We start from the raw sequence: 27962 nt of genomic DNA on the forward strand, positions 1-27962 counted from the left end.
CTACGATATCTCTTAACTGCAGTAGAGAATAGGGTCATCCTAACTACAAAATTGCGAGTCAGATGATGCCATTGGCAATCAACATGTTATTCTAATTAAACTGTGTAGGCATGGCAGCAGAAATTCGCAGAATGTGTCTAAAGCAGATCTTTTAAGGCAAATTGAGAATAACTTAAATTCGTTAGTGATATATATTAATTGAAATTTGCTAAATATAAGCTTTGAATTTTTTTTATTATTGACACTTTATTTTCTTGCTATATTTCAGTACATGTATGCAGGCATGGATTTGGAAAATAATTTTTTTGTTGAGAATTGGGAATTGAGAGCTTTTTCAGATTCATAGAGGTCATATTCCTCGAATCGCTGTTCTAGAGACAGGCAAAAGAAAACTTAAAAAATATATTATGTTCATATTGAATTGTTCTACATCTATTTATTACATTAAGAAAAGTTCCAATCTTATACTGTTTAAACTATTTAAAATTAAATTTATAATGTGAACATGTAAACTGTCTTCTATTCCACTTACTCAACAAGTTAGCTTCTGGTCATGAAATTTCATTCACTTCTGTGAATTGATTCACACCTACTTTGTAATTAAATAATTAGTTCTGTACTATAATTAAGAGAATAAAAAGGATAATGATAAGTGTAAATATCAGTCTTGAATCGTGGCACTCAATTTATTACAATTGAAATAGATTTTAATTATTTTTTTCTGAATGCGTTGGACTATATTTGAAAATTTTGGTTTATTTTTTCTTCTAGCTCTTCAGAATAACTCTCATCGGTTTAGCCATCATTTTAGAACCCTTGAGACTGGTTTTCACCATCGTCGAGGTGCAGTAAAACTTCAGAATGTTCATGAGGCTAAAGGTCATGCCTTTGTGGCCAAATTTTTCCGACAACCGACCTTCTGTGCTTTCTGCAAAGAATTTCTATGGTAAATGGTCCTTTGTGTTTGTTTTATTATTTATATATTGTTGATATTTTAATAATTAATAATGATGATAATTTTAACTATGATACAAATTTTTACATGCTATTTCCTACATTGCTGTTCTTTAAAGTGTAATAAATTTGCTACGTTATTGTTCTGGTTTTATCTGATTACATTACAAATGGTGTAATGATGATGAGGCAACTGGCGCTGTAGATATTTCAAACGACAAACTTGGGTACACTGTTGCACACAAGAATATTAGCGTGTTCATTTAACTTTGCAAAGTCAAAAAAAAAAAGAATAGTGGTGATAGAATCGAACTGTGCCAAACCGAATGCCAATTACTCATTACTCTGTTTCCTTGTCAAAAATTGCACAAGAATTGCATTATAATTCTAGTAATTCTTGGTTTGTGTTGCTTGTTGCATTGTGGTGCTAAAGTGGAAAATTTTGTCCACTTTATTTTAAAAAACTTAATGTTACAATGGCAGGTGAGGGCGTAGCCTTCGCAAAACACTCTTGGTGATACCTCTACCACAGAATATTAGCATATTTATTTCCCTTTGTAAATTCAAATAAACACATAGGTGCGAGTTATATTACGCTTGGTTCCACTTATTCTTTAATACTCCCACAAATAATGTATTGTAAAAGAATTGCATTCCAATTATAGTGCATGTTTCAACACACTGTTGTATTGTGGCTCTGGCAAACGAAATTTATTTGGATATGAATGTATAATTGTAGAAATTCTCCCGCGCGATAATTTAAGAGCGCCATAATGTAATTCTGTTATGGATTCTCGCTCGCAGTAATAAATAAAAATAAAAATTGACAAGCGGTACGTTTTAGTACAAATTGTAAAGCAAAGTGAAATCCAATCAAATGTGATTTATAAAAAGAACATTAATAAGGAAAAATACATGTTCATTTTAAAATAAAATATTGAAACTTTATATAAGCGATTTCCTATTCCTCGTACACAAAACTGATTTGCTTTAGAAAGCCATAAATCATGGTTAAAAGTCATCCTTTATTTGAATATTTATTGCAGGAAATCGCGAACAGGCAATTTATCCACAAAGGAAGCGTATTGCTGAACGCCAAATATACCTACAGGAATGATTGTCATTTTATGGCACAAGGACCAATATTGGCTAAGCTGTGCCCAAATATATTTGCAATACTTTTTTGATGATAAATTTCCCATCCTGTATTCCCTGTATTCATTCAAAGTATTACTGTTTAACCTCATTCTGAAAAAGTTTTACTCTAGTTTTAATATTTTCTATAAAAAAAATTATGAAATGGGTGAAAATTCAGAATCTTATTCTCATATGTCGTCGTCAACTGCAAAACCATCTTTAATTTGATAACAGCTTACATTTTCTTCAGCCATTCAAGGAGCCTCAATTTATTTTTATATTTTAATATTTCTCATAGGAGTTTCATACTTTCATTTCCTTAGGACAATTTTCTTGCACTTCTCCCTTAAGTTGCTTCATGGGAATTGCAAATTGTTTTCAGTTCACACATTAAAATTAAATTGCTGCATCTGGTATTAGGAACCTGCTGTACTATTTAACATGTTATTCAGTGGATAATTAGCGATATTTTTCTAATTTTGCTCATTTATTGAATATTCACATACGAGAAAATTGTGTATAATAATAATAATACTTCCTGGTGGATTTTTTTATATCTACTCTGACCACCATCTCGGTAACATCTTTGTTTATACACAGTAACCATGTTTCTAAATGACAATTATGATAACAGATGGAATGACAATAACTTTCTTTTTATACCAGTCGGAATATTTTTATTCTTATAGCGACAAGTTTTAAATTTTATTTCAGAAACTTACTTAGTAGATATTCTGTATCGATTTAGAATAACATTTCTTCCTAGCTGCTATGATAAGCTTTAGATAAATCCTTGTGCCTTTTTAAGAGTGTTATTTTGCTCATACATACTTACTATTTCTTAGTTACCATTGTAAATATCGCAAGTCTCTGAGCTTCTTCAAAAGCATAAGAATTTTTTCCACTCTCTCCTTAAAAAGTTTTCACATTCTGTATTTACTATGTTGGAAATTTTGGAAGAGAAATTTATTACTCCAATCATTTTGGCAGAATATTTTTTTCACTGACTTTTTATCTTAACCTGAGTTAAGAAGTTATTTGACCTCCTAATTAGATTATTCATTCTATTTTAGATAAATAGGGAATATTTTAGTTGGTGGGTGTGTAGGGGATTGTAGTAATTAAAAATCTTGTAGTTTTAATTCATTTATGCATGGAAAAAAGCTGTTATTTACAACAAGATGATAAGTAATCATAAGACAGTCATGTGGCAGTTTTACACGTTTCAATTACCATCACATTTAAAACGATTTTTCTCTGACACATGACTTTCCAGTCGATACAATTGTGTATGAAAACTTATGCGTACAAAAAATTCGAGAATGAATCGCGAGGCTTGCCTACGTCTGACTTAGACAGCTGTATATAACAATGAATGAAACATTGCGGATTAATTCTTATGTTTATTATTTCATTCTATGTAAAAACACAGAACATTTAAGCGCTTTGTATCTTTTAAATTACTAATTAATCATATGTTTAAATTTATAGAATTTTAGTCTGAGGCACGAATCTGATAAGTCATTGTTATGCAATGAGACCGAAATCTTATTCCTGAAATGTGGAAATGAGTTGATTTAATCTTATTTAAATGTGAATTACTATTGAATAGCACATGAAATAAATGATCATATATTATATAATCAACATAATATATAATTTTACTGAATACCCTAATCTCCTCGCACTATGGCCATTTACCTTATAGTAATGATTATGATGATAGCGACTACATATTATCAAATTTATATGTATTGCTCAGCAGCATTTTAACATTCTTTATGCAGCACATTTTCACCGTTCAGTGCTGTATATTTGATCAGAAGCACACTTTAAAAACAAAAGATGGTACATCCTATGGTAGAAATTCGTACAAAAATGTAAAATTGTGCAAATAACGTAAATAGAACGGCGGTTCAATAGAGTTTAAAGAAAGGTAGTTAACTAACATTTTATTTCGATTTGAAAACAAAAGCATCAAACTTCTACACTTTCGATCTATATTTTTATGTTCATTTAGCTTTAATCAGGTTAATATACCATTTCAAAACTATGCGATTGCAATTTTTCAGTTGGATAACATTTTCCAACTATGGTCGTACTGCGATGACAACACCCGAGACGGCAACCCCTCTCCAAATTTCCATACCATATCAGAGAAAAGAGAATTCTGTCCTCAATAGATTAAATCCTATACATATCCGATTTGTGTCGGACAAGCCATAATTGATGAAATTTCGGAGAAAAGATTAGTGGTGTGAAGTGCATTGATAGCTCTGGTTATTATACACCTATCGAGAGGAGTTGCCAGAAGTAAGGTATTTTGCATACCAGTTTCTCCAAAGGGCAGATGGAAATCGGAGCAGAATCAAAAGTTATACTCTGTTTCACCCTAACTTGGCAGTAGTGTATATTCTAGGCTAGCCGAATCGCAGTCGTTGTCAGGGGAACTGGGTTACTTTAAAGTACAAAGTTACTAGAAATTGCAGATCGCTGGCGAAACTTTATCTCGCAAACTTTTCGCCAAATAGTAAATATTTATTTACTTTATTATATTATCACTTTTTCGGAGAATTGTTTCCTTATTTTCATTATTTTTTTCAATATTATTGATACATTATTTTAATAAATCATTAAAGTTATTTCATTTCGTTTCATCGTTTCTCAAAAGAAAACCCTAAATCTTTCAATATTCTGTAAAGCGTAGTTCGGCTAATGTTTTTCGAAAAGATACCTGTATCATCGTTCACATCTTTTAAAACTTTATCTAATGTTGGGATCTCATTTCTATGAAAAAATGCATGGATTTTTCGTCAAATATAGGATAATGTAAAATCATCATATTTTACAAGACCTGAATGTTTACCTACTGAGCCAGGTCGCTTCTTTCCAGGGATACTTAAAGGACTGGATGCCTTTATTTTTTTTTTTTTTTTTTCAAAAAGAAAACTGTTCATTGCGAAACAACTGTAAGGTGCGAAACTTGATCGACGATTTGATTGATAGAATCTTGAGGGTTTTCTCGGAGTCGAGAATAAACATTTAATGTTTCTGCATGCTTCACTTTTTGTTGGTTTCACTCGTCTTGAAGGTGTGCACAGCTTAGTCGGTGATAACACTTTCTATTTTTCAGATATTTTAGAAATGAATAAAAATGACGAATCGAATAAATATTCAACAATCAAAACTAATAACTGCTAATGTGATTAATAGTATCAAAAATATCAGCTGGTAAAAAAGCAAGAATAAAGAAGTACGAAAGATGATAACGGTTGCGAACTGAATGAAGCTAAGTTGACGGAAACGTAAAAGTAAAGCGCGCCAAATATTTGACCTTGAAGACCGGTTCTAGCCAAAGTGGAATTCATTTTGTCAATCTTTTAGTTTTATTCGTTCGCTTTATTTACAAAATACTTAACAGATAAGCACTTCTAACTTGAGAATAATTTTAAATACATACTGATCAAAAAAGGATTTCTGTAATTTCTGATATTATTTGATAAATTTCCGCGCATTTTAACTATTTTAAAGTCGGAATTGATGGGGAACTCTTTCCCAACGCGGAGCGTCGCATTTTCTACCTTTTACAATACTGCCAAGTTAGGGTGAAACAGAGTATAGTATGTACTAAACATCTGCAATCGCTTTTTTACAGGCATTTACCGCTTCTGTATTTTGTGACCTTAATGGCGTATCCAACGCCAATTGAATGTTTGAATTAGGATCCTAATATTTTTCCTGTTATCGGGTCTCGCCCCAGCAACTGTAGCGCTAACTGTCCTGAAGACTAGACAGACGCCTATCTACATTTTTATGATGGTTCATTCATTCTGAAACATGTTTTTCATTTTCCATTCTTATACATTTTTTTCTTTCCTATCTTCAATAATAGTTCGAAACTGCCAGAAATTTAACGTGGCATGTGTCATTTAAAAGACAGAGCGCAAAGGGGGAAAAGTGGGAAAAGAAGCTTTTTCGCGTAAGGCATGTTTTTTTTTTTTTTAACACCTTTCTGTTTGTAGATGAGGTGAGGGTGTTTAAAATGACTTTCAGTGTTATTCTAAGGCTCCCGCAGTTGGGAGCCGCTGGGCCGTTTTTGTTCCTTATAAAATAAACATTTTTCTACAAATATATTTTTTTTTTCCCATCTTCCCCGCGAAAAAGTTCTAGGAAATAGAATCACATTTCTGTCACCATAGTTGCTGCGTTCAGGTTTATTTGCAGTGACGCTAATGTCTATCTTACGTAAAATATAGGTTTCGCGTTTTTCTTCTTTTTTCCAGGGAAAAAAAATCACGTCACTTCTGTACTTCTCATTATGTCTTTTTGGATTTCGCGAATTCTTATACAAGTTGACAAAGCTATTCCGGGTTAGTCAGGTCAGTCCCCTTTTTAAGTCATTATTCGTAGGTGGGGAAGGTGATTCGTAAGCGGGACATAACAGATATGTCCCGCTTTTGAATCAAATGTCTCATGTGATCGTTTTTCTGTTTCTAACTAAATATTTCATACAATTTTTAAAAAAATATTTGAGTTCATTTTTAAAATGTTTTCCGCATAATCCTCCCTACTCTTTATAGAATGAAATCACCCTATAAGAGACCTAAGCGCATATTTATTTTGTCTCTAAAACTGGCTGCTGGAACTTTCATATTCTGTAGTAGATTCGGGGCATCATATTTTTATTTGATATTTCCCCCTAAAATGACAACTTTAATATTCATATTCTGTAGTAGATTCGTGTTATCATCAATATAATCAATAAAGTGGATAAACGTTTTGGATTAGCCGGTTATAAAACAGAAATTTTCAATCCACACTCTTCCTAATGCTCATGATGTTTGAATTAGCAACCGTCCTTTTCAATTATAATTTTTTGTGTTCATTTTGACATTAGACTAATTATATGAAAAACGGCCATAGAAATCAAAGTTGATTTTAAATTCTTGCTATATCTGCCGAAAAATATTGTAATTAGTGTCGATTTTACTAAATGTGCGATTCAAACAAGTGAGTAATTTAATACATAAAATTTGAAGAGATAAAAGCAAAATAAATGCATTTTTGAAGACAATTTCAACTATACTTTTAATATTAACAGCAGCATTTTGAAATGAAATGATAGAAATATTAATTGTTTTACACATTTTTTACATTTCAGGGGCTTCGGGAAACAAGGCTATCAGTGTCTGGGTAAGATTTTTTTTCCTTTCTTTTTTAGCATTCTGTAAAGCTTTAAAATATTTTTATTTTTTACTGAAAATATCAGAATGAAGTTTTATGCATGAATTCCTTGGATAAATAAATAGTTCCTTATAATTTCATCGCCTGTCCTTTTCTAGCTTGCCAAGTAGCTGTGCATAAGAAATGCCATGAGAAGTTCTTGGGGAAATGCACTGGCTCTACCTTAAAATCTCAAGCAACACAAGTAGGATAATGTTAAATTTTCTTAACGATTATTTTGCTAATAATAGTTGATATTTTGAGAATACTGTAAAGCTAAAATATTTATTAATTGTCCGTGTCCATTTTAAAGCTTAAAATATTTATTAATTGTCCGTGTCCATTGTAAAGCATAAAATATTTTATTTACTCTCCGTGTCCATTGTAAAGCATAAAATATTTTATTTACTCTCCGTGTCCATTGTAAAGCATAAAATATTTTATTTACTCTCCGTGTCCATTGTAAAGCATAAAATATTTATTTACTCTCCGTGTCCATTGTAAAGCATAAAATATTTATTTACTCTCCGTGTCCATTGTAAAGCATAAAATATTTTATTTACTCTCCGTGTCCATTGTAAAACATAAAACATTTTATTTATTCTCAGTGTCCATTGTTAAGCTTAGAATGTTTATTTATTGTTAGTATATCTCTGCATCCAGAAATAGGTGGAAGATGATGCATTAATAAAGTAAGTACAATTATCCACAAGTTTCAAAAATTTATAACCAACCAAGGAAAAATGCCATGTTTATTTTTAATATATATATTTATATTTAAAAAACGGGTGTATTTTTATATTTTTTAAACATCTGTCAATAAATGTATTTAATATTAAATATTAATAATATATATGCAAATTTATTTACGAAACCTGTAGAAATTGCGATACCTTACTTGACAAACTGTCTGAAATTTTGTTTTAGAGGCAGATCTTCGAATGAATTTTGAGTTTCGTGTAAGCTTCACACTTCATTTAATTTCATTTATTAAATTTCATATTTAAATATATTTTAAAGCGAAGCTTTGTTATGTTTGAAAGAAATCATACTTCAGTTAGACGAGAGTTTTCATCTTCTCTTCTTTTCTTTTTTTATTTTTTGTATAAGCAACAAGGAAAGTAATCTCAGTGTGTGAACAGTTCTCAAGAATATTCAAAAATTTGCAAAAAAAAAAATCTGTATGTAACATATTGTCTTTCTACAAAGTCTATCGGCATGATGAGAAAATATTAATATAAAAAATACTATAATAAATATTCTGGAAAAAAAAGATATAATGGCGCTATAGGCTTTAGGTAAGATTGAAGTTAGTTGGGTCTTGCAATGTTTTATGTATGATTGCTACAATGTTTACTTGTATGACAGTGTTTTCATTTACTTTTTGCTTCACTCAAAGAATATAATCACTATAATATTTATCAGTTAACCATTGATTAAATTATTACATAATCCTTTTTTAAATTTTTAAAGTCATTGTTTAAAAAAACTTTTTATTTGGTAGGAGGTTATCTGTTACAAAGGTGTTCTATTTATTTTACAGTATCTCCGAGTGCATTTCGAGATATCTATTTGATATTTAATCATAAACCTCTAGATCAGGGATTCCCAAACTGGGTTGCGACTAGATTTCGAATATGTATGCATCTTTCCACAATTTGCAAAAATATGATGTTCGCTTAAAGATTTCGTCTAGCCACATGAGATTTTTTTTTTTTTTTTTTTTTTTTTTGTAAAAATTATATTTAATAATGTTTTTTTTTTTTTCTTCATAAAAGTTCATTTTTGGCTTAATAAAACTTTTTTTTCCCCGAAAAAACCATGTTCGGCACTAGAAAAATTCAATGCCTTGAGGATAAAATGGTCCCAATTTTTCAACATTTAGGAACCTTTGCTCTTGATAAATAACAAAAATATTAATTTTAAAGAATCCCAAATAAATTTTTAACATATTTTAAAGAAATTATTTTGAACAATATCTTAAAGGGCATTCTTATTTTTTTTTTTCAGTATCTCCGAGAACGGTTCAAAATAGATGTACCGCATCGATTTCAAGTCCACACTTTCAGAAGTCCAACATTCTGCAATCATTGCGGCTCTCTCCTTTATGGTTTCCGTAAACAGGGACTCAAGTGCACACGTAAGTTTCTGGATTTTGTGTCTTTTTACTCGTGGATAAACAAGTCATCCGTTAAGACTGGAAAGTGGAACGCACTTAAAAATCTCAATATGTGCATTTCTAATTTTAGAAACTCTTTACCAAAATTTGATAATTTCCGTAGATTTTCGAATGTGAGAAAGGAATACATTTTGGTTCACGAGAAACGATCAGTCTCGTCATTATAAAAATTAAAAAAATGCATTCATGCTACATTCTTAAACTCATTTTTTTGAAGTTGAAAATGAAAAATATGTGAAATTTAACGAAATACGAAAAAGTTTATAGATTTGTAAAATATGACGAAGAAACTTTCGTTTAGTTCTTTAACACTATTTATTAAACATTTTAATGAAATAATCCAATCTTTAGCTTTTGTCAAGATATCTTTATCGACAACATGTGACAGCACGGTAGTGTGCCGTCACCATGAAAGCGAAAGCAGGAAAAGAGTCTGGGATTGTGTTAAGACCTTATATATTTTCAGAAAGGAATTTGACCTCAGGGTTTTGATTCCGTGGGAAAATTAAAAGCGCGCGCACTCAGAAGTTAAAATGAAGGCGCAGTACGAGCGATTAGAAAATCATTTTTAGAGGGTAGGTTAGTTAAAATTATATATAAATAGGCCAACAATATATTATATCGCTCGCACTTTTTTCCTTGTAAACATGCTGTCATTATCTTAACTGTGAACAAAAATATTGCCTTGTTAATTTGATGCTAATAATTTGTTGCGTTTGCTTCATTTTTTGTTGTTGTATATAGTATTCATAAAAAAAAATAAGCTACTAAACTGGAAACAAATTTTGCAGGAATACATTTAATGAATGCAAAGCCATACTGTATGGTCTATGTTTGAAGAACTGAAGCAAAAGCCTTAAGATACTATTACAAATGATATGTACTTTGATCTAGTCGTAAAAAAAGAATTCGAAAATAATTTAATTCGTAGATTACCAGGCCATGTTCCTGGTCCCAAAAGGCAATTTGACTCCATCCTATTACATTATTGTTGCATTAAATATAGTATAGTTGAATTTACTGGCATAGAAAATGGCTTATCAAGTTGTTAGTCCTAATTCGTAATTGAAATCCTAGATTAAACTGCCGAATACGAGTTACCTCGTGAGTAGTAGTCAACCTGTTGATAATATTGAAAAGACAAAAAAAAAAAAAAATACTTATTAACTTTTAGTTAATAAGTATATTTTTTAATAGTTAATAAGTATGCGACTTTACTGATTTAAAAACATTCTATATAAACTTAAATTTGAGAATTAATATTGTTGTTGAAGTACCGAAATTAACTTGCGCCCCTCAGGAGAAAAGTATGCAAAAGTGAAACTGCAGTTTTAGTTGTCATGTATTGCTGGTTCCTGATTACGTGCCTTTAATTTATTAATTTTTTTAAAAATTGTTCTTGGATTAGATGTGATTTATAATAATCTATACTTATCTTTGATTTTATTAACTTTCAAGATTCTTTGATTTTGTTTTCTGTACCATTTGATATTTTAATTTTTAAAATTTAATGAATCCTCCATTTTACATTAAACGCCCCACTAAATAAAATTAAATAGTGTGATTTTGCTATCGCATTTTATTTTGCATTAAATTAAATGTTATTTTAAGCTGTACGATGGCTTCGTCCTTTTTATGCAGTGTGTAATAGATTCCGAAAACAAAGTACTTGACGTATCAGTACCTTAAACAAATCAATGTATATCACGTGATCATGATTTTATTTTATTATATTCTTATAATAAAAAAAAGCCACTGCTCTGACGTAATATCTATGCTGATTAGAAACAAATCCTTGAATTCAATACTAAAAACTGTTTAATGCCCTAAAATTATACCATAAAAGCCCAAACTACATCTCATTTTGAACGCCTACTCGTTTTCATTTCGAGTTGCTGTACCCTTTCAGCCTGACGAGTAAGACACTAGAGTGGAATGATTCACTTGTCACATTTCAGCGAAGAGCCTGGAAACGATTTTCGGTGAAATTACTCATAGTTTTTTTTAAAAAAAGAAACATTTTGTTGGTTATTTACATACCTTATTAACGATAAGAATTGCGGAACCGACTCCAATATGATTTTTTTTCCTAGTGCTGACTAATAAAATATTCAGACTGCATTAGCTCGAATTCTGCTACAAATAGTTATCACTCTGATGTAAATCTGGCGCAGGAAACTTTATTGGCTGTATTTTTACATTTTCGAACCTATTACCGGAATTTAGAAACATGAAAAGTGAAATCCTCGAAAGATTTGTATCAGTATGATGTTACAAAGAAGTGCAGAAAAAGACAACTGTTTAACTCTGAGTAGATATAAAATAAATCTGTTTGAATTCTTAGCATTGCAGTGTTTTTCAGACTCGAGTGTTTGGTGTTTAGAAAGTAAGATCAACAAATTTAGGCATAGTTTGAAGATAGATATCTCAAAGTTGTTCTAAATGTAAAAATCTTTTTTTAATTTTAATTATCGTAGAGAATACCAATGCAAAAAATATAATTTATTAAAATTTCAACAATTTTCAATTAAATGTTGTTAGACTTTATCTAAAACCTTTCTTGACTTAGTTTTTTCTCATTTTTTTTCACTGTTGCTGAAAAATAACATGTTTTCTAAAGCATTCATCAAAATTCGAGTACATCAGGTATGCCGGATAAAGAAGTCATTTGTGTAACTGCTGTATTTTTTAAAAAACTTAGTTGTAGTATTAACTAAGGCGAAACGCAATATTTTTAATGCAATTTGAAATCTACTTTCCAGTTTGAACTGACTTTTATAAAATTCTAATAAATGCAAAGAATAATAAACTGAAAAATCGTAAAATTATTTGCTTTTACTATCCCTTTACCAACCGTACTTTCCAATGGGCTATAAGTTTCCTTTTATTTCAGTACTTAAACTAATCGGCATTGAAATATTTTAAAATAATCCATTCAATAAAATTTTAATAAATATTTTTCAATACGTTTCATATTTTACGATAGGATCTCCGGTGCCTTTACTTACAACTTCTGTTATTAAAACATTTTCTTGTTTTGGAAATTTTTTGTGCAAAAGTATCTGCATCGATATCTTTTGATAAAACATTTTTACTTATCCTATTCTCTCCCTCTTCGGTCCATAAAAAAAATAAAATCGATTATCTCTGAGACCAATTATTTGTAAATATGGCAATCAATATAGCATTTGACTGCCACAGTTGCTTTCGCGTACGTGAACAGAAAATTTCACTGTGAGATTCCGAAGAAATGTGAAAGGATTTTGGAGATGCTTCCTTGTTAATTCCAAGCATTTTCCTTTCGTTTTCTAAATATAGCGGAGTCAAGACTTCTTGGAAGTTGAGGATTGTTGTGGATGGTTTCGGAAAATATTCTTTAAGAAATAAAATGATCGGATCTCGTAACTGTTTTGAAGAATGATTTACGACTAATGAGGGAAATAAAATTTCCGTTGTCATTCGTTCGCTGCTCGTTCTAAATATTTTTGTTACTCGTAAATCTTGAAGAATTAAGGCTAAATAAATATATAACAAATCGTCTTTTCAGGATTTTCAGTGTACTAAATGAAACGAACAATAAAAACGAATATTTGCATATTTTCTTTTATTCAAAGTAAAATGCGTCACTGAAGTCCATATTTCTTTTTATGCTGGATTATCGCATGAAATTAAAAAAAAAATGCATTTCACTAAAATTTGTCTTTATTTTTAAAAAATGCTTTATAAAAGATTTTATCAACTGAATATTGATGCTGATCAACATAATGACAACAAACAGAGGTATATTAAGGGTTGTCCTTTCTCAGTTTTTTCCCCCATCTCTTTATTAGTTTGTTGCAGACACGTTTTATAGAATTATGATTTCGTTTTACTCGTAGCCTTTTCCATAATTCGATATTGTTACTTTAATATAAATAATGAATGCTGATTTTAGATCAACAAATATATATGATTATGATCGTTTAGTGAGAAGTAAAATCATACTTTCATAGAACCTTTGATTTTGTCAACGCTGAAGTTGTGTATTTTGCTGTTTGAAACAATGCACATTATGAAATTCCTCTTTTAATAAGCTGGCCAATTTAGTTTCACAAATCGATGTATTTTTAGATTAATCACCATCTTAATGATATATTAAAGGCTAATTGTTATTTTGGCAATATTATAAATATTTTTTTATTATGACTCATAATTGCGCGACATTCATATTTGTGCATAATATTTTTTAAATAAAAGCTCGGGAATTATAAATATTGTATTTACTAAGTAAACACAATGAAATATATAGGTGTCTGACTAATTATACATGGCAAAATGGTAATATATTTTAGTAATTTATAAATTCTTATAAAATTGGTATTTTTTATAAATTTATTGCCTACTACTCTATATTAAGACATTATTTTAATCTGCCTACGGCCTCTATGGTCCAGAAATAGTTAGGCAGCTGCCTAGCTGAAAATTCACCACTGGTTTTTATAGCTGATATAAGAACAAAACTAAATTTTAAAAAAAGTGAGACTGTAATTTGAGGAGATAATGTTATAATGACATCTGCCATGAAGTTTCTTTTGGTAAACCATCCAAAAGTAGCATTGCGAAATGCTGTAAATATGTAAAAGAAATAACTTCCTTAAACTCGTATCTTAATGTGTATTTAATGACATTTTAAATCAAAGGCCTTTGAACTCATCTAGATAATATTTATAATTTTTGATGATTAAATCGTTCATAAACATCTATTTTGTAACTTTTTTTGACAACCATTATATCTATTGTGTTAAAATTTTTCACAAGGATATTAACACCGTATATATATATATATGTGTGTAATATTATTTGTTGTGAAGCATGATGCAGTTTGAAGACAATGGAGATACTTTTAATTTCGTGACGTCGTTTTATTTCATTTTGAAGAAGCAAGCATATGTACAAGCGACGAGCACACAGAACGACACAGAAAAGAATGACGAAAAAGCTCTTGGACATGTTATCCCTGGTCTTATATAACCTATGATTTTGATAGGGAAAATATTTCTTCATTGTGTTAATATATTAAGATTCTGATAGGGATTTCTGACACATGTCAATCACATGTAAGGGAAACACAGGGATCTTTTAGAAAGAATGGGCTTACTGGACATTTTTACCCCTTCACGCCGAGCGTGTGAAAATATCGGCGTTTAGCTGACTAAGCAATTTTATAAAGCTTCTCTTGAATTAATTAAGTAGAGAAAGTGGAATTGGATCACGAAATAAGAGAATATTTTTAGAATGAAGTTACTATGAGCTAAATTAAGATAAAATCTTGGAAATTAATTAAATTGAAATTAAAAGTTTAAAATATCATTCCATATATATATTTTAATTTTTGTATTGATTTTTGCCTTTTATATTTTCTTTGTGATACATATTTTCCTTGGTGTTTTATATTTAGTTTATCGTTTTGTAACTATTAGGTTAATATTTATAGTTACGTCATTTTTATAATTACGGCTGATAGGCTTTACAAGGTGTGGCAAAGGAATTAACTGGTAATAAATTTAAATTAATAATATTAATGCGTGGCGCGCGTCCATAAATAAATTGTGTGGGAAAAAAAAGGAAACTCATAAAGTGTAAACGTCAAAAACAAGTTAATCACATTTTTATGGATTTTTTTTTTAAAAGTTGGACGTAACATTAAAAAAAAAAAAAAAAAACATCAGAACTTAATAGACTTTCAGTTTTGTTGTTTGATTAATCAAACATTTTTTTTTATGTAAACTTTTTTTCTGCTGCAAGGATTAAATTACTTGTTTATTTGATCAGGTAAATAAGTAATATTATTATACCAGGTCTTATTTGTTTAATAGAAAAAAATTTTCATGTAATATTTTCTGCTGTAGAGATTAAATTATGTGTTTACTAGATCAGGTAAATAAGTAATATTATTATACCAGATCTTATTTGTTTAATCGAAAATATTTTTTATGTGATATTTTCTGCTGCAAAGATTATATTACTTGTTTACTTGATCAGGTAAACAAGTAATATCATTATGTCAATTTTTTACATTATATCAGTTCAAAGGTGAAAGCTCTGTTCACCGTCGCGGAAGTGTTTTTCTTCCTGGATGTTTCTAGTGTCTGAAAACTCCACTGGCTGGAGGAGAGGGGAACAGAATAAATAAAGCGATTCTTTCCCGCTTTATTCCTGGCAACAATTCCCTCCCTGACGTTTCGCTTTTAAAAGAAGTCTCCCTCATTTAAGCTCTGGATCCTTTTGGTGCGGGTGAAGAATATCCTCGCTCTCTCTGTTGTCACTTACGAGTTTTTGGCATATTGTCCTGCTCTGCTGTGCCACTCGTTTCAACGTGGTTATTTGTTTTTCACGCTCGCTGCCTAAATTTGAGAAGCGAAGGGGAGAAATAATCGCATGCAATATGAATTGTCATCGCTCTAATGGACTGTGCCTGTGACATCTCAAGCTGGATCGTGTAATGGACTGCCCACGTTTGCTCTTTTAGATTATTCTACTTCGTGCAGGTACCACACTTTTGCATTTGGATTATTTCCGTGCAGCTTCGATGACTCTGCTGTTAAAGGTATTTGACTTTTCTTCTTTGCATGTGAGCTGATTTCAGATATTTCAAGATATTTTTTGAAAGAAACATTAAGCTTTACTAATTAACGATAAAGAAAATTCAAAATGTATTATAATAGAAGTCGATCTCCTGCTCCTTATAATTCGGGTCTTTCATCGTACAGCAATTTTAGCAGTGATTTGACTACCAGAACTTTTTCCCCACGTAATCGATCCATTCAACGAGTTCTGGACACGGACTTTGCAATACCTGAACGTTCCAGAAGTCCAGTTCGAGATTATACGGCCCCTGTTACCCGTGCTACAAACTATAGGCCTTTGCCATCATCGCTATCTGGTGATACATCTCCCGGATTGCGCCGGAAAGAGATAAGCTTGACGAGTGATTCTCGTATGTCCCCTGTTAATTGGTTGGGAGATGATTTTTCAACGAAACCAAGAAGTTATTATGATTTTCCAACAATTCCAACACAATACAGCTCGTACTCAAATTCTGTCATTAAGAGACCCAGAAGAACAGATTATTCGGATTATTTCCGACCAGCAATGCAAAGCAGGCCGATGTTGAGATCCGATTTTATACCCAAACCTCGAGCCGAACGGGAAAAGGGAGCGATGCCACTAGTTCGGGAGCGAAAACTCATAAAATTCCGCGAAATAACAAATGATATATTGAGCAAGGTTAAGAGAAAAGTATCCTGGGATTTACCAGAAGATATTAGTTCACCTTTAATAAATGAAATGAGAAACAAAGAAAATCAAGTCAATGACGAAATTATTGACCCCGTGAGGAGTAGAGATAGCAGTGTATCGAGACGTAATTCTAAAGATGTGTTGACTCTTGAAAGTAATTTATCGAGTTACAGTCCTAAAGAACCACGTTCTCGAGATTGTAGTTTAACGAGATATGGTTCTCCAAAACCTGATTCTGGTTCTCCTTCAGTTTCACGTCGTGTTTCTGATCATAATATAGATGTTTCACGTCGTGTTTCTGATCATAATATAGATGTTTCACGTCGTGTTTCTGATCATAATATAGATGTTTCACGTCGTGTTTCTGATCATAATATAGATGTTTCACGTCGTGTTTCTGATCATAATATAGATCCACTGTCTCCAAGAAATCTAATGCGCTTGCAATCGTCTAGATTAAAAGAAAATTCCGTAGATACTGTCGATTTGACTAATTTGCAGTCGGATATGGAATTGACAAGCCACCCAAAAATAGTTCCACCACCTCGTAAAAAATCGTTAGGATCACTACCTCATATAAAGAAACATAGGAAATCTTCAATAGAAAACACAGCAGCAGAAGAAAGGAGTTTAAATTACAGTATAATTGCAGACCAAATCCGGAGAAGTCGTGAATCGTCTGATGGTACTCCAAAACCAAGTAGTTGTTTGACTTCTAGTGTATCAGTTACACCTGACACACTAACTGATATTTCTTGTGTTAATGAAAAACCTATCGATCTTATTTCGGATATTTCCAATGCCGATATGAAACCTGATCGACTTCCACGTCGAAGACGACGCATTCAACTTGAAAATGATACCACAGAGCCGGAAACTCCTGAAAGTGTAAAGACTCGTCGAAGACAACGTAATCGATCTGAATCAGCAGATCCTTCCCTTGCGCGGGACCCTATGTCTAGTTCTCCTTTGAATGAGCCCCCTCGCCCTACAAACAGAATGCACAGGAAGTCTGTCAAATATAAACCAGAGAGACCAATACGTCGTCGCTTGTCTAAAGAACCTGATGATGACTTGGATCAGATGTCTGCATTGCCCCCTGATATTAGCAAAGACTCTTTACCGAATACAAGTCGGAAAAACTCGTTTCCGAAACTTCTACCTGATTTGAAACCTGATGACGAGAGAAAAAAAGTAGATTCTAGTAGTAAAAAGGAAAATTGTCAATTATCCGAAAAAAATCTGCTTAAAATTAAAGGAAATGATGCTGGAGGTGTTCATAAGAATGTAGAAATTTTACGCTCGGAAAATGAGCAAATAAATAAAGAGAAAGAAAATGCAAAAACTCTCGTGACGAATAAAATGTGTAGCACAAATTTAAATTCTAAACATTTAGGTCCTGAAAAGTTAGTTGACACATCAGTGGAAAAAAAGTTAGAAATAATGTGCAATAAAACTAAACCCACTGTAGGATCAGATGCAAAAATTAAATCAAAAAACTCCAAAGCAATAGAATCCTCCGCTTCTACATCCGATTTTAATGAACGAAATTCTACTCCCATTGCCGATGCGGTGTCTAGCAAGCTCAGTTCTAGGACTTCAACCGAAAAACTTTTAAACAAAACTGCGTCTAGTTCCGACACTGAAAAAATAAAACCATCAAAAACTAATGAAATTTCTAAAAGTGTTAGTGTGGCCGTAGAATCTAAAGCCAATAATAAAACCATTGAAACTGTAAAAATGCCTCCTGCCTTATCTAATTTAAATGCTGATGCTACCAAGCAAATTAATTCAACTTCTGGTGGCGTAAAAACTAAATCGGTAGACAAAATATCAATAAACGATAAAGCGATAAATGAAGGTACAGTAAGTTGCACCATTGAAAAGCAAAAAACATTAGAATCTGCCCCGGTTGCTATCAGATCTAATGAGTTAATAGATAAAACAAAAAATAACAAAGCTATAAATGAAAGCGTTGATACATTAAAATCAAAAACTGCCAAAACTGACAATCTCAAAACCGTTGTATCAGACAGCCATATTGCAGATAAAACTAAATTTTCATCAAAAGATAATGTTAAACTTAGTACATCTGACAATAAAATAAGCATTAGTCATTCTGGAAATACGGTGCAAGATAAGCCAAGTTTTACCTCTGCGAAATTAGTAAACGAAACTAAAGTTACTGAAGAAATATCAAATCTAAAATCTAAAGAAATTAATATTCCTTCTGATAAAATTCCAGTAATCAAAAAACTGTCATCAAATGATGCATGTAAAGAATTATCTATATTAGAAACTAATAAGCGAAATAATCTCACTTGCCCTGTTATTTCAACTTCTAAAGAATTGTCTTCTCAGAATGCTAACAACGATGCATCAATGACCAAAGTTGAAGCAAATAAAGTGTTATCGAAAAGTGATACAAAAAACAAAAATATCCCCATTGATTCATCTAAGCAAACTATATCTTCGAAATTAAGTCATGAATATGTCTCACGTGAAAATCAAATGGTATCCGATAACTCCACTGCACTTTCAACTAAATCATTTGGTACTAATGATACTTATTCTGAAAAGCAAATGAACACTACTCCTGCATCATTGCCTTCTGGTAATTTATCGGAAGCAGGCACCAATAACTCGAGCAAAACTGTTTTAAACAATGATGTAGGGAAAACCAAGTCTTCGAAAGACCAAACGATTGGCCTTGCATCTTCACTAAGTGCCAAGACTGGGAAAGCAGTGACAAAAGATGAGGAAATTGTAGTGGTTTGTAAATTACCCCCTAAAAAACCATTACCAACTGCGAAGTCTAGTGTTGAATCCGATGTGCATAAAAACATTCCAGTTGATCAAAACGTAATTGTTTCTATTGTAAATGCTAAAACTGTTGTCGTTGCTGAAAAGGGACTTGATTATGAAACTAAGGTCTCGCGTGATACTGAATCCATCATTCCAACTAAAAGAGTGTTACCCTTCTCAAAAATTAAATCAGCGACTACAGAATTGACGTCTGATTCGATAGGTTTGAAAAAGAATCAAGTCGGTAGGGTGCGAGGCTCGGTTAGTGTTGCCCATACTGTTGTTTTAAAACCGAAGTCATCGAATATGAACTCTTCATCGCAACAAATGAAAAATGATTCCAACACAGCAATATCTGCTGTTCGTCTGAAATCCATTCCTGATGTTATTCAAACTGCTGTTAGCACAGCTTCAAAAGCTACACCACAACAAAATGACTTTAATATCAGAAGTAATGCTGATTCTTCTGAAAAATCCTTCATTGATAAACCACCTGTTCTTCCTTCCATAAGTAGCAAATTACCTGTTGATGTACCTGATTTGATGAAAAATACTGAAAAGCCCTGTCCACGTAACCAGATATCGATGGACTTAACTAAAAAGGATCTTCCAGTTGTTCAGGAATCCTTACCAGACAAAGTGAATGATATTTCTGTTCTGAAAAAGACACATGTTGAAGTGTCTAAAAAACCTGATTTGATAGAAGTGAAAAGTGCTGTTAAAGATCCTGGTAATAAAGTAACTGCAGATAAGAAAGAAAAAGCTCCATATGGTGTATCTAAACCTCAACTAGAAAATAAAGTAGATGCGGATAAGAAAGAAAAGGCTTCATGTGGCGTATCTAAACCTCAACTAGAAAATAAAGTAGATGCGGATAAGAAAGAAAAGGCTCCGTGTGGTGTATCTAAACCTCAACTAGAAAATAAAGTAGATGCGGATAAGAAAGAAAAGGCTCCGTGTGGTGTATCTAAACCTCAACTAGAAAATAAAGTAGATGCGGATAAGAAAGAAAAGGCTCCGTGTGGTGTATCTAAACCTCAACTAGAAAATAAAGTAGATGCGGATAAGAAAGAAAAGGCTCCATGTGGTGTATCTAAACCTCAACTAGAGAATAAAGTAGATGCGGATAAGAAAGAAAAGGCTCCATGTGGTGTATCTAAACCCGAATTAGAAAATAAAATAGGTGCAGATAAGAAAGAAAAGATCCCATGTAGTGTATCTAAGCCTGAACTAGAGAATAAAGTAGGTGCCGATAAGAAAGCCCCTTACGATATATCTAAACCTGAGCCAGAAAGCAAAATTACTGCAGAGAAGAAAGAAAAAGCCCAATGCATTTTGTCTAAATCTGATCTAGAAAATAAAGTAGCTGCAGAAAAGAAAACCTCATTCGCTGTGTCTAAACCTAGTCTAGAAAGCAAAATAACCGAAGAAAAGAAAGAAAAGGCTCCATACATTCAGTCTAAACCAGATTTAGGAAATAAAACAACTATAGATAAAAAAGCTCCAAACATTGTTTCTAAGCCTAATCTAGAAAACAAAATAACTGAAGAGCAAAAAGAAAGTATCCCACGCATTGTATCTAAACCTGATCAAGAAAATAATGCAGCTGCAGAGAAGACAGCTCCATGCACTGTATCTAAACCTGATCTAGAGAGCAAAAGAATTGCTGATAAGAAAGAAAAGGTTCCATGCTCTTTATCTAAACAAAATCTAGGAAACAAAATAACAGCAGACAAAGACAAAGTTCTACCTGGTTTAACAAAACCCCAGACTGAGGAAAAGGTAGCTTTAGATTTAATTCCCGCCTCATCGTCCGATGTTAATAAAAACGTGAAAATCGGTACTTCCAAAGCCAAGGATGTTAAAAAATCAACAGAAATTGTAGACTCTAAAAAGGCTAATACTGACTCGAAGCCTTATAAGAAATCCTTTACCAGCCCTGATATCCATACTGCCCTACAAAATCATGATAAAAATCTTGCCGCTAAAGATTATACTACAAGTACAGGAACCAATTTTAAAGAAAAGAACACTGCATCTTTATCTTCTGGCTGCGTTCCTACCACACTTCTAGAAATCAACAAAAGTCATAAGGATGAAAATGGACTTTTAAAGAAAGAATTAGGTGGAAGAAACAAGATTGATATTGAGATTGATCTAAATAAAGGCAAAATATTACCACAGATAAACAAACCTTCTGATGATAAAAATGGTATTCTTCCCATTCGATCTTCAGCAATTCCTCCCCCTGAATCATTGTGTGCAGAAAAAGGCAGCAAAAAGGAAACTGCTTCAAAAATATCATCAGATTGTACCATTAATACTAACTTAAATTTCAATACAATCAATAAAACAGAGGACGGTAAAGGAACTATTAAAAAGTCCGCACTAATTGATAAACAGAATTGCGATCCCAATAAATCGGTTCTTCCTCCATCGTCTAATATTTGCATCAATACTGAAAGAAATAAGATTGGAATTTCCTCTGGTGAAAAAACTTCCACAGTTACGGTGTCGAAGAGTTCTACGGAAAATACGCAGTTAAATCAATCGAACAAGACAGTCAATGATACGAAAGAACAAACGCACTTTTCACATGAACTACCTCAAAATGGTTTTAAAGCTGAAACTAAAGAAATTTCACTGAAAAATGCAGTGGACAATCATTCCAATAAAGAACTCTTGAAAGATTCAATTGTGCCTGAATGTAAAACCCAAGATCAGCTACTCAAAGAAGTAACAGGTAAACAAGTCAAAGAATCTTCAAATACAAACGAAAATACTCTTGACAATTTCAATTCAAGGGTAACGAATTCAAGTGACACCTTAAGAAAAAGAGACATTGATACAATAAATACAACAGCTATAGAAAGCTCCAAAATAGCAACTGGAAAGCCAGAAGCATCCTGCAAAACCATTTCCGAAGAAAAATGTTTGAAATTGTCTAACAAAGGACAGAAACTAGACGTAAATGGAAATTCTTCAAACACAGAAGTACTTGACAAACAAGATGAGCCTTCCTTGTTAATAAATGACAACGAAATAAAGTCTCGTGTTACAAACATTGATCAGTCTTCGGCTATTAGTGATAAGCAAGTAAAATCGCCAGCCCTAGTCACTAAGGACGAGAAAACAGCTGAGATAGCAAAGAAGACCAATGAAAAATCTAAGGATACTAAAAATAAAGTGAAAAATATTGTGAGGAGACGAGAACAAAGAATGCAACCTAAAATAACGCCTTTTGGGCTACGCTTAGGTCCATATCATTGTACAATGCCAGAAAGTTCAGATTCGGATTCATCAGATTCAGAAAGTTCCCTAACATCATCGTCCAGCAGCGAGAGTGAACCGGAAACCATTCAGAAACGTCTTAAAAGTGAACAATTTAAAAGTGGTAAGTATTATCTAAAGGAACCATTTTTTGCATGAGAATCTTTTGTGTTAAGCTTTTAAAAAATTGAGATTCCATGGGTACATATTTTGATAGACTCTGAACTAATTTTGATAGACTTTCAATTGACATCTGTTGAAGTAAATTTGGTCAAATAGTTTTAATTTATCATATTTCTAGAAAAATCTAGATTTTATGTCTTCATGCATGGCCATTTTCCATGATATTTAATTTTTATTTGTTCTGGCCTTCAAATTAGTGTTTCTGTAACATTGCATTTGGTTCATTCTTTTTGCTGTTAGTTAAATTTCAAGTTTTAAGGTATTTAGTTCTAATGCATATTGTTAGTTTTGACACTGCGAATCCCATCCAAAGGTCTTGATCCAGAAAAATCCAATCAAATCGGATTCCATGGTCTTCGGCAGATTCATACTTGAATGTGATTATCTATCTTTGTCACCGAAAAAGAACGTAGGAAAAAAATATATATAAGTATATTGTAAAAGACAACATCATTCTGTGCAAAGATTATATTGAATTTTCTCTTGACATTGGTAGAAAGCACGAAACAGAATCGAAGATATGCGAAAATATCTTCCTGTAGATACATATCAAAAGATGAGTTTCAAATTTTCGCATCGATCAGGAAAAACTGGCACAATTTAATTATTTCTGGACTTTCCTTCCAAGAATGGAATATTTAACGAATTATTTATTTTAAATCAATATCAACAAATTTATACTAACAAAAATACCAGTATGTCTAATGTCCCAACTGTATAAATACTATCTAGCCATTCCCAAGGATGTCACTATCTGAAAATATATAAGAAGTTTGATCTCTCCTATTTAGCTGTTTCTTTTAGATACTTTACTATTCACGTTGAAATAATCGCTACACTTTTTTTTTTTTGAGAAAATTAATGTCCTTGCACCTACCTTATGCTTTCCTAAACTTTAAAATTAAGGAATTCATACCAAGTAGTGGCAAAATTATTGGATGGATTTTGAGACGGGAACTGTGTAAATTTTTTTTTATTTGGGTCTGTTGGTCATTATTTAATTATTACTAAAACACACACACACACACACACACACACACACACACACACACACACACACACACACACACACACACACACACACACACACACACACACACACACACACACACACACATTTATCCCATAGTCTTTCATTTAGTATTTAACAATTAGGTGTGTTGCTGATTTAAAATAAAAAAAAAAATTAAAATAAATAAATGTTAAAATACATCTAAACAAAGCCGCAATGTTTAGACTTTTAGTTAATTAAATTTAGTCCGCCGAAATTGAAGAAAAAATCGAGATTTCTAGCTGCATGTGCTTTTACTTCTGAGTGAAGGAAACTTGTTGAAAAATTTTTACTTTTGTTCTTTCAACGTTTATGAGAATTTTGATTTCATTTCAAGACTTTAAAATTTTAGACAGTTTACTTTGAATAGTTTTATATGCGGTAATTTGTTTAATTTTTCAAGTTTTTAATTCTTATTTGACTTTTGATGTCTTTTTTTTTAATTTGATATTATTGCAGGAATGGTAACTTGTTCTTGGACTCTTGCTTTTCCTTTTGAGGTTATTTTTAGGATTTTTATATTTTTGTTGATGCTTTTGCGTACTTTGTATAATTTCATTTTTATTTCATTTGTAATTTTGTTTATGGACTCAAATTACCTACCAATCTTTTGCACTCTCTGGAGAGACTACGTTGCATATAAATAAATAAACTTGAAGCTTAACTGTCGGTATTGAAGGTTTTCTAGGTTTTAGATGCCATAGTTATTCTTATTTGAATTGTTTTACCTTAATTTAAATCTCTATACTTAAAGATTTTTGTTAATTTTAACGTTGTGTTTCACTTCTGAGTTTCATAAATTAAGGTTTTTGATGTCAAGTCCTTCTTTCTGTGTTTTGGTTACCTCTCTTCACCTCGCTATTTTGATAAGGGTTGTATCTTTTTCTTTTTGTTAGCGGCAGTTCTTGGCACAAGTTGAAGCTTGGTCTCAGGTCGGTGCACGAGAAAAATACGACTATTTATTTAGTCACAAAATATAAAACTACGATTCTTGGCACCTTCATCATTAAATATAAAGAAAAAAAAAAGAGAAACAAAAGTGTCTGTTAGATTAACAATTCTCAACCTGGCATGCGTATACTCAGGTAATTATTTATTTAAAGAAAATGCTCACTACACAGAATGAAACATCACACGTAGAGTAAAAGTCATAAAAACTAAAAATAATGATACATTAACAATTTTAAAACAATAAAGCTTTAATTTTAAAATATTAAAGAAATATTAAAATTAGCAAGTTCTGCAGAAAGCTTAAGAATTTTTTAAAACTTATATCAACAGCTATGAAAATATTGTAGATAATTTCATAGATATATAAATATATCGTAGATATATTAGTAGCTATAAATTTCTTCAGGTTTTACATAATTTCAAGCAATTTATAAATTTTTTTTAATATGCAATCTTTCAATGTTAAATTTGATATGTGCTAACTGATATATTCATATAATTTTTATTCTGAATTTGATATATTCATATAATTTTTATTCTGAATTTGATATATTCATATAATTTTTATTCTGAATTTGATATATTCGTATAATTTATATTCTGAATTTGATATATTCATATGATTAACGCACTACTCGATATATTAAAAGATATTTTGAGGGAAAATAAATGTCATTTTGTGTGTGTGTGTGTGTGTGTGTGTGTGTGTGTGTGTGTGTGTGTGTGTGTGTGTGTGTGTGTGTGTGTGTGTGTGTGTGTGTGTGTGTGTGTGTGTGTGTGTGTGTGTGTGTGTGTGTGTGTGTGTGTGTGTGTGTGTGTGTGTGTGTGTGTGTGTGTGTGTGTGTGTGTGTGTGTGTGTGTGTGTGTGTGTGTGTGTGTGTGTGTGTGTGTGTGTGTGTGTGTGTGTTCTCTCACCAGTGGCTAACTAAATATTTCTTTGAATGTTTGAAGAAAATTAAGATCTTTCAGAAATCCATACCCCCCCCCCCTTTTTTTTTAATACTCTGTTTAAAAATTTTCACTTTTTACATCTGTGATGAAAGTATATATTCCGTTTCTGTCAAAATAATCGATAATGTTGTCGGAAAGGATGAACTGGAATTCTTTTTAACATTTTTATTTAATATTTTTTATTTTTGTGCGGGTTTTCAGCTTGTTATAAATATTTGATTATCTTAACTGGAAATAAATGTGAAATCCAGTCGGATTGTCAGTGATCATGTAATTCTAACTTTACTTAGAATTCAGTGTAAGATTGCTTTTTGATTTTGACAAATCTAGTGGAATGAAAAGCAGTCGCCATGCTTAACGTTGAAGTTTCTCTTTCGCTATCAGAGGGTTCGGAGATTAAATCCGATCCCAAACCAAATCCTACTTGCTTGTGAGCCTGGTGTGTACATTAAATCTGAGGTTAAGAAGCAAACGTTCACTCATTGTTTTGGTGCTAAAAAGGTTTTGCTGTATGGGATATTGACCTCGTCATCTGACCATGTTTCAGAATGACGAGGTTAAATAATGTCCCTGTAGATTCAAAATGAAACATTAATATAACTAAGCCACTCGCTTTAAAATAAATTCATCATCAAATTTGCTTTAGAAAATTTATGGGTCCTTTATCTGACATCTTTGCTTTATTATCTTTTAATGTTTGTTTCGCGGGTCATTTTTAAAGGCTTTTACTTAACTTTACATCTTTCGCATTTGCAAGATTTAAACTTGATAATCGATTTTCCACGTTCGTTTTCTCGTGGAAACGAGATATGAAATTTTTTTGCAGTTATTGGTTATCGGTGCAATAGAATATTTTGATAAATTTGGACCTCTTTATTATGAATTAATATATAAATTTAGCAACAAAAAAAATATCACACAAGTGGTGTTATTTCAGATTAAATTTGAGTAAAAGTTTTTAGATTCTCTAGTATTCATAATCGTAAAATATATTAGACTAAAATATAAAACATAATACGAATAAAAAGGTTTTAACAATTTTAAACTCCATTTGCAAGTGTTACAAAATGTAGGGAAAACTATGTTTATTAAAAATCAAACAATTTTATAACGAAATAAAGACATAATGTAATCATACGAAAGATATCGGATATTCACTAAAAATATAAATGTGATTTAAAATTCCTATTTAAGTAGGATATTTTAATTGGAATCTCACTCTTTCGTTTGACATATCCAGAATCTAATTTATTTTGGCAAACATCATTTTGATTAAAATATATTTACTGTTAAAAATCTAGAAGATAAATAGAAGCATGAAACATTACCTTGCAAAAAAAGAAGAAAAAAAATATCCGACTATTTAAAATATGGAAGCTCGCAGAAAACCACCCTGTTTGGTGTAATGGTTTGAATACTGAGTTGCAACGGAACGTGACAGCTCTCGATTCCCTGATAAAGCTTAGCTACTTTTTTTAAAAACAGAATTAATATCATCAGAAAGGAAAACTAAAAATTAGAAAATAATAAATCAAAGAATTTTTTAAATGCTTTTATGAGTGTATTACATTTAAAATTTTGAAGTCAAAACAAAAGTCGTAAAAGCTTGAAGCTCAGAAAACAATAAAAAAACCTATAAAATCGCAATGAAATATTATAAGAGACAAAAACTCCTATATATTCATTTCATAAGAATTAAAATACCTTATAATAATGTGATAAGGATTGCAGTTTACTTAAAAATTTTCAATCTGTCTCACGCTTTTGTGATTTTTGCTTTAATTCCCAGATTTTTAATAAAATTATTTTTCTTTTCAATACGCTGATAAAAGCACTTTTTAATTTTATATATTTTAAAAACCTCCAACGAACATCAAGCATCATTCAAAACCTCCAACGAACAAGAATAACTTTGTTCCGCCTTTTCAACACTGTGTACCTAATAGTACTATGCGTTGTATATATACTTCTTTAAATAAA

At 31.5% G+C, this 27962-nt stretch overlaps 2 protein-coding genes across 3 annotated transcripts in view; both read left to right on the forward strand.

Annotated features, from left to right (window-relative positions):
- LOC129959652 (protein kinase C theta type-like) overlaps positions 1–8890 on the forward strand; it is a 35228-nt gene extending 26338 nt beyond the window's left edge. The window contains exons 6-9 of the mRNA XM_056072540.1: positions 772–946; positions 7253–7284; positions 7434–7519; positions 8858–8890. Of these exons, the coding sequence (XP_055928515.1) occupies positions 772–946; positions 7253–7284; positions 7434–7519; positions 8858–8890 (326 nt within the window). The remainder of the gene's footprint in view (positions 1–771; positions 947–7252; positions 7285–7433; positions 7520–8857) is intronic.
- A 6811-nt stretch (positions 8891–15701) lies between these two features.
- LOC129960070 (uncharacterized) overlaps positions 15702–27962 on the forward strand; it is a 62171-nt gene continuing 49910 nt past the window's right edge. The window contains exon 1 of one of the 2 annotated variants that reach the window (XM_056073151.1): positions 15702–22970. In XM_056073151.1, the coding sequence (XP_055929126.1) occupies positions 16184–22970 (6787 nt within the window). In that variant the 5' untranslated portion in view covers positions 15702–16183. The remainder of the gene's footprint in view (positions 22971–27962) is intronic. The other variant, XM_056073148.1, reaches the window with a different exon arrangement.

Source organism: Argiope bruennichi, chromosome X2 (assembly GCF_947563725.1).
Source record: "Argiope bruennichi chromosome X2, qqArgBrue1.1, whole genome shotgun sequence".
Taxonomy (NCBI): domain Eukaryota; kingdom Metazoa; phylum Arthropoda; class Arachnida; order Araneae; family Araneidae; genus Argiope; species Argiope bruennichi.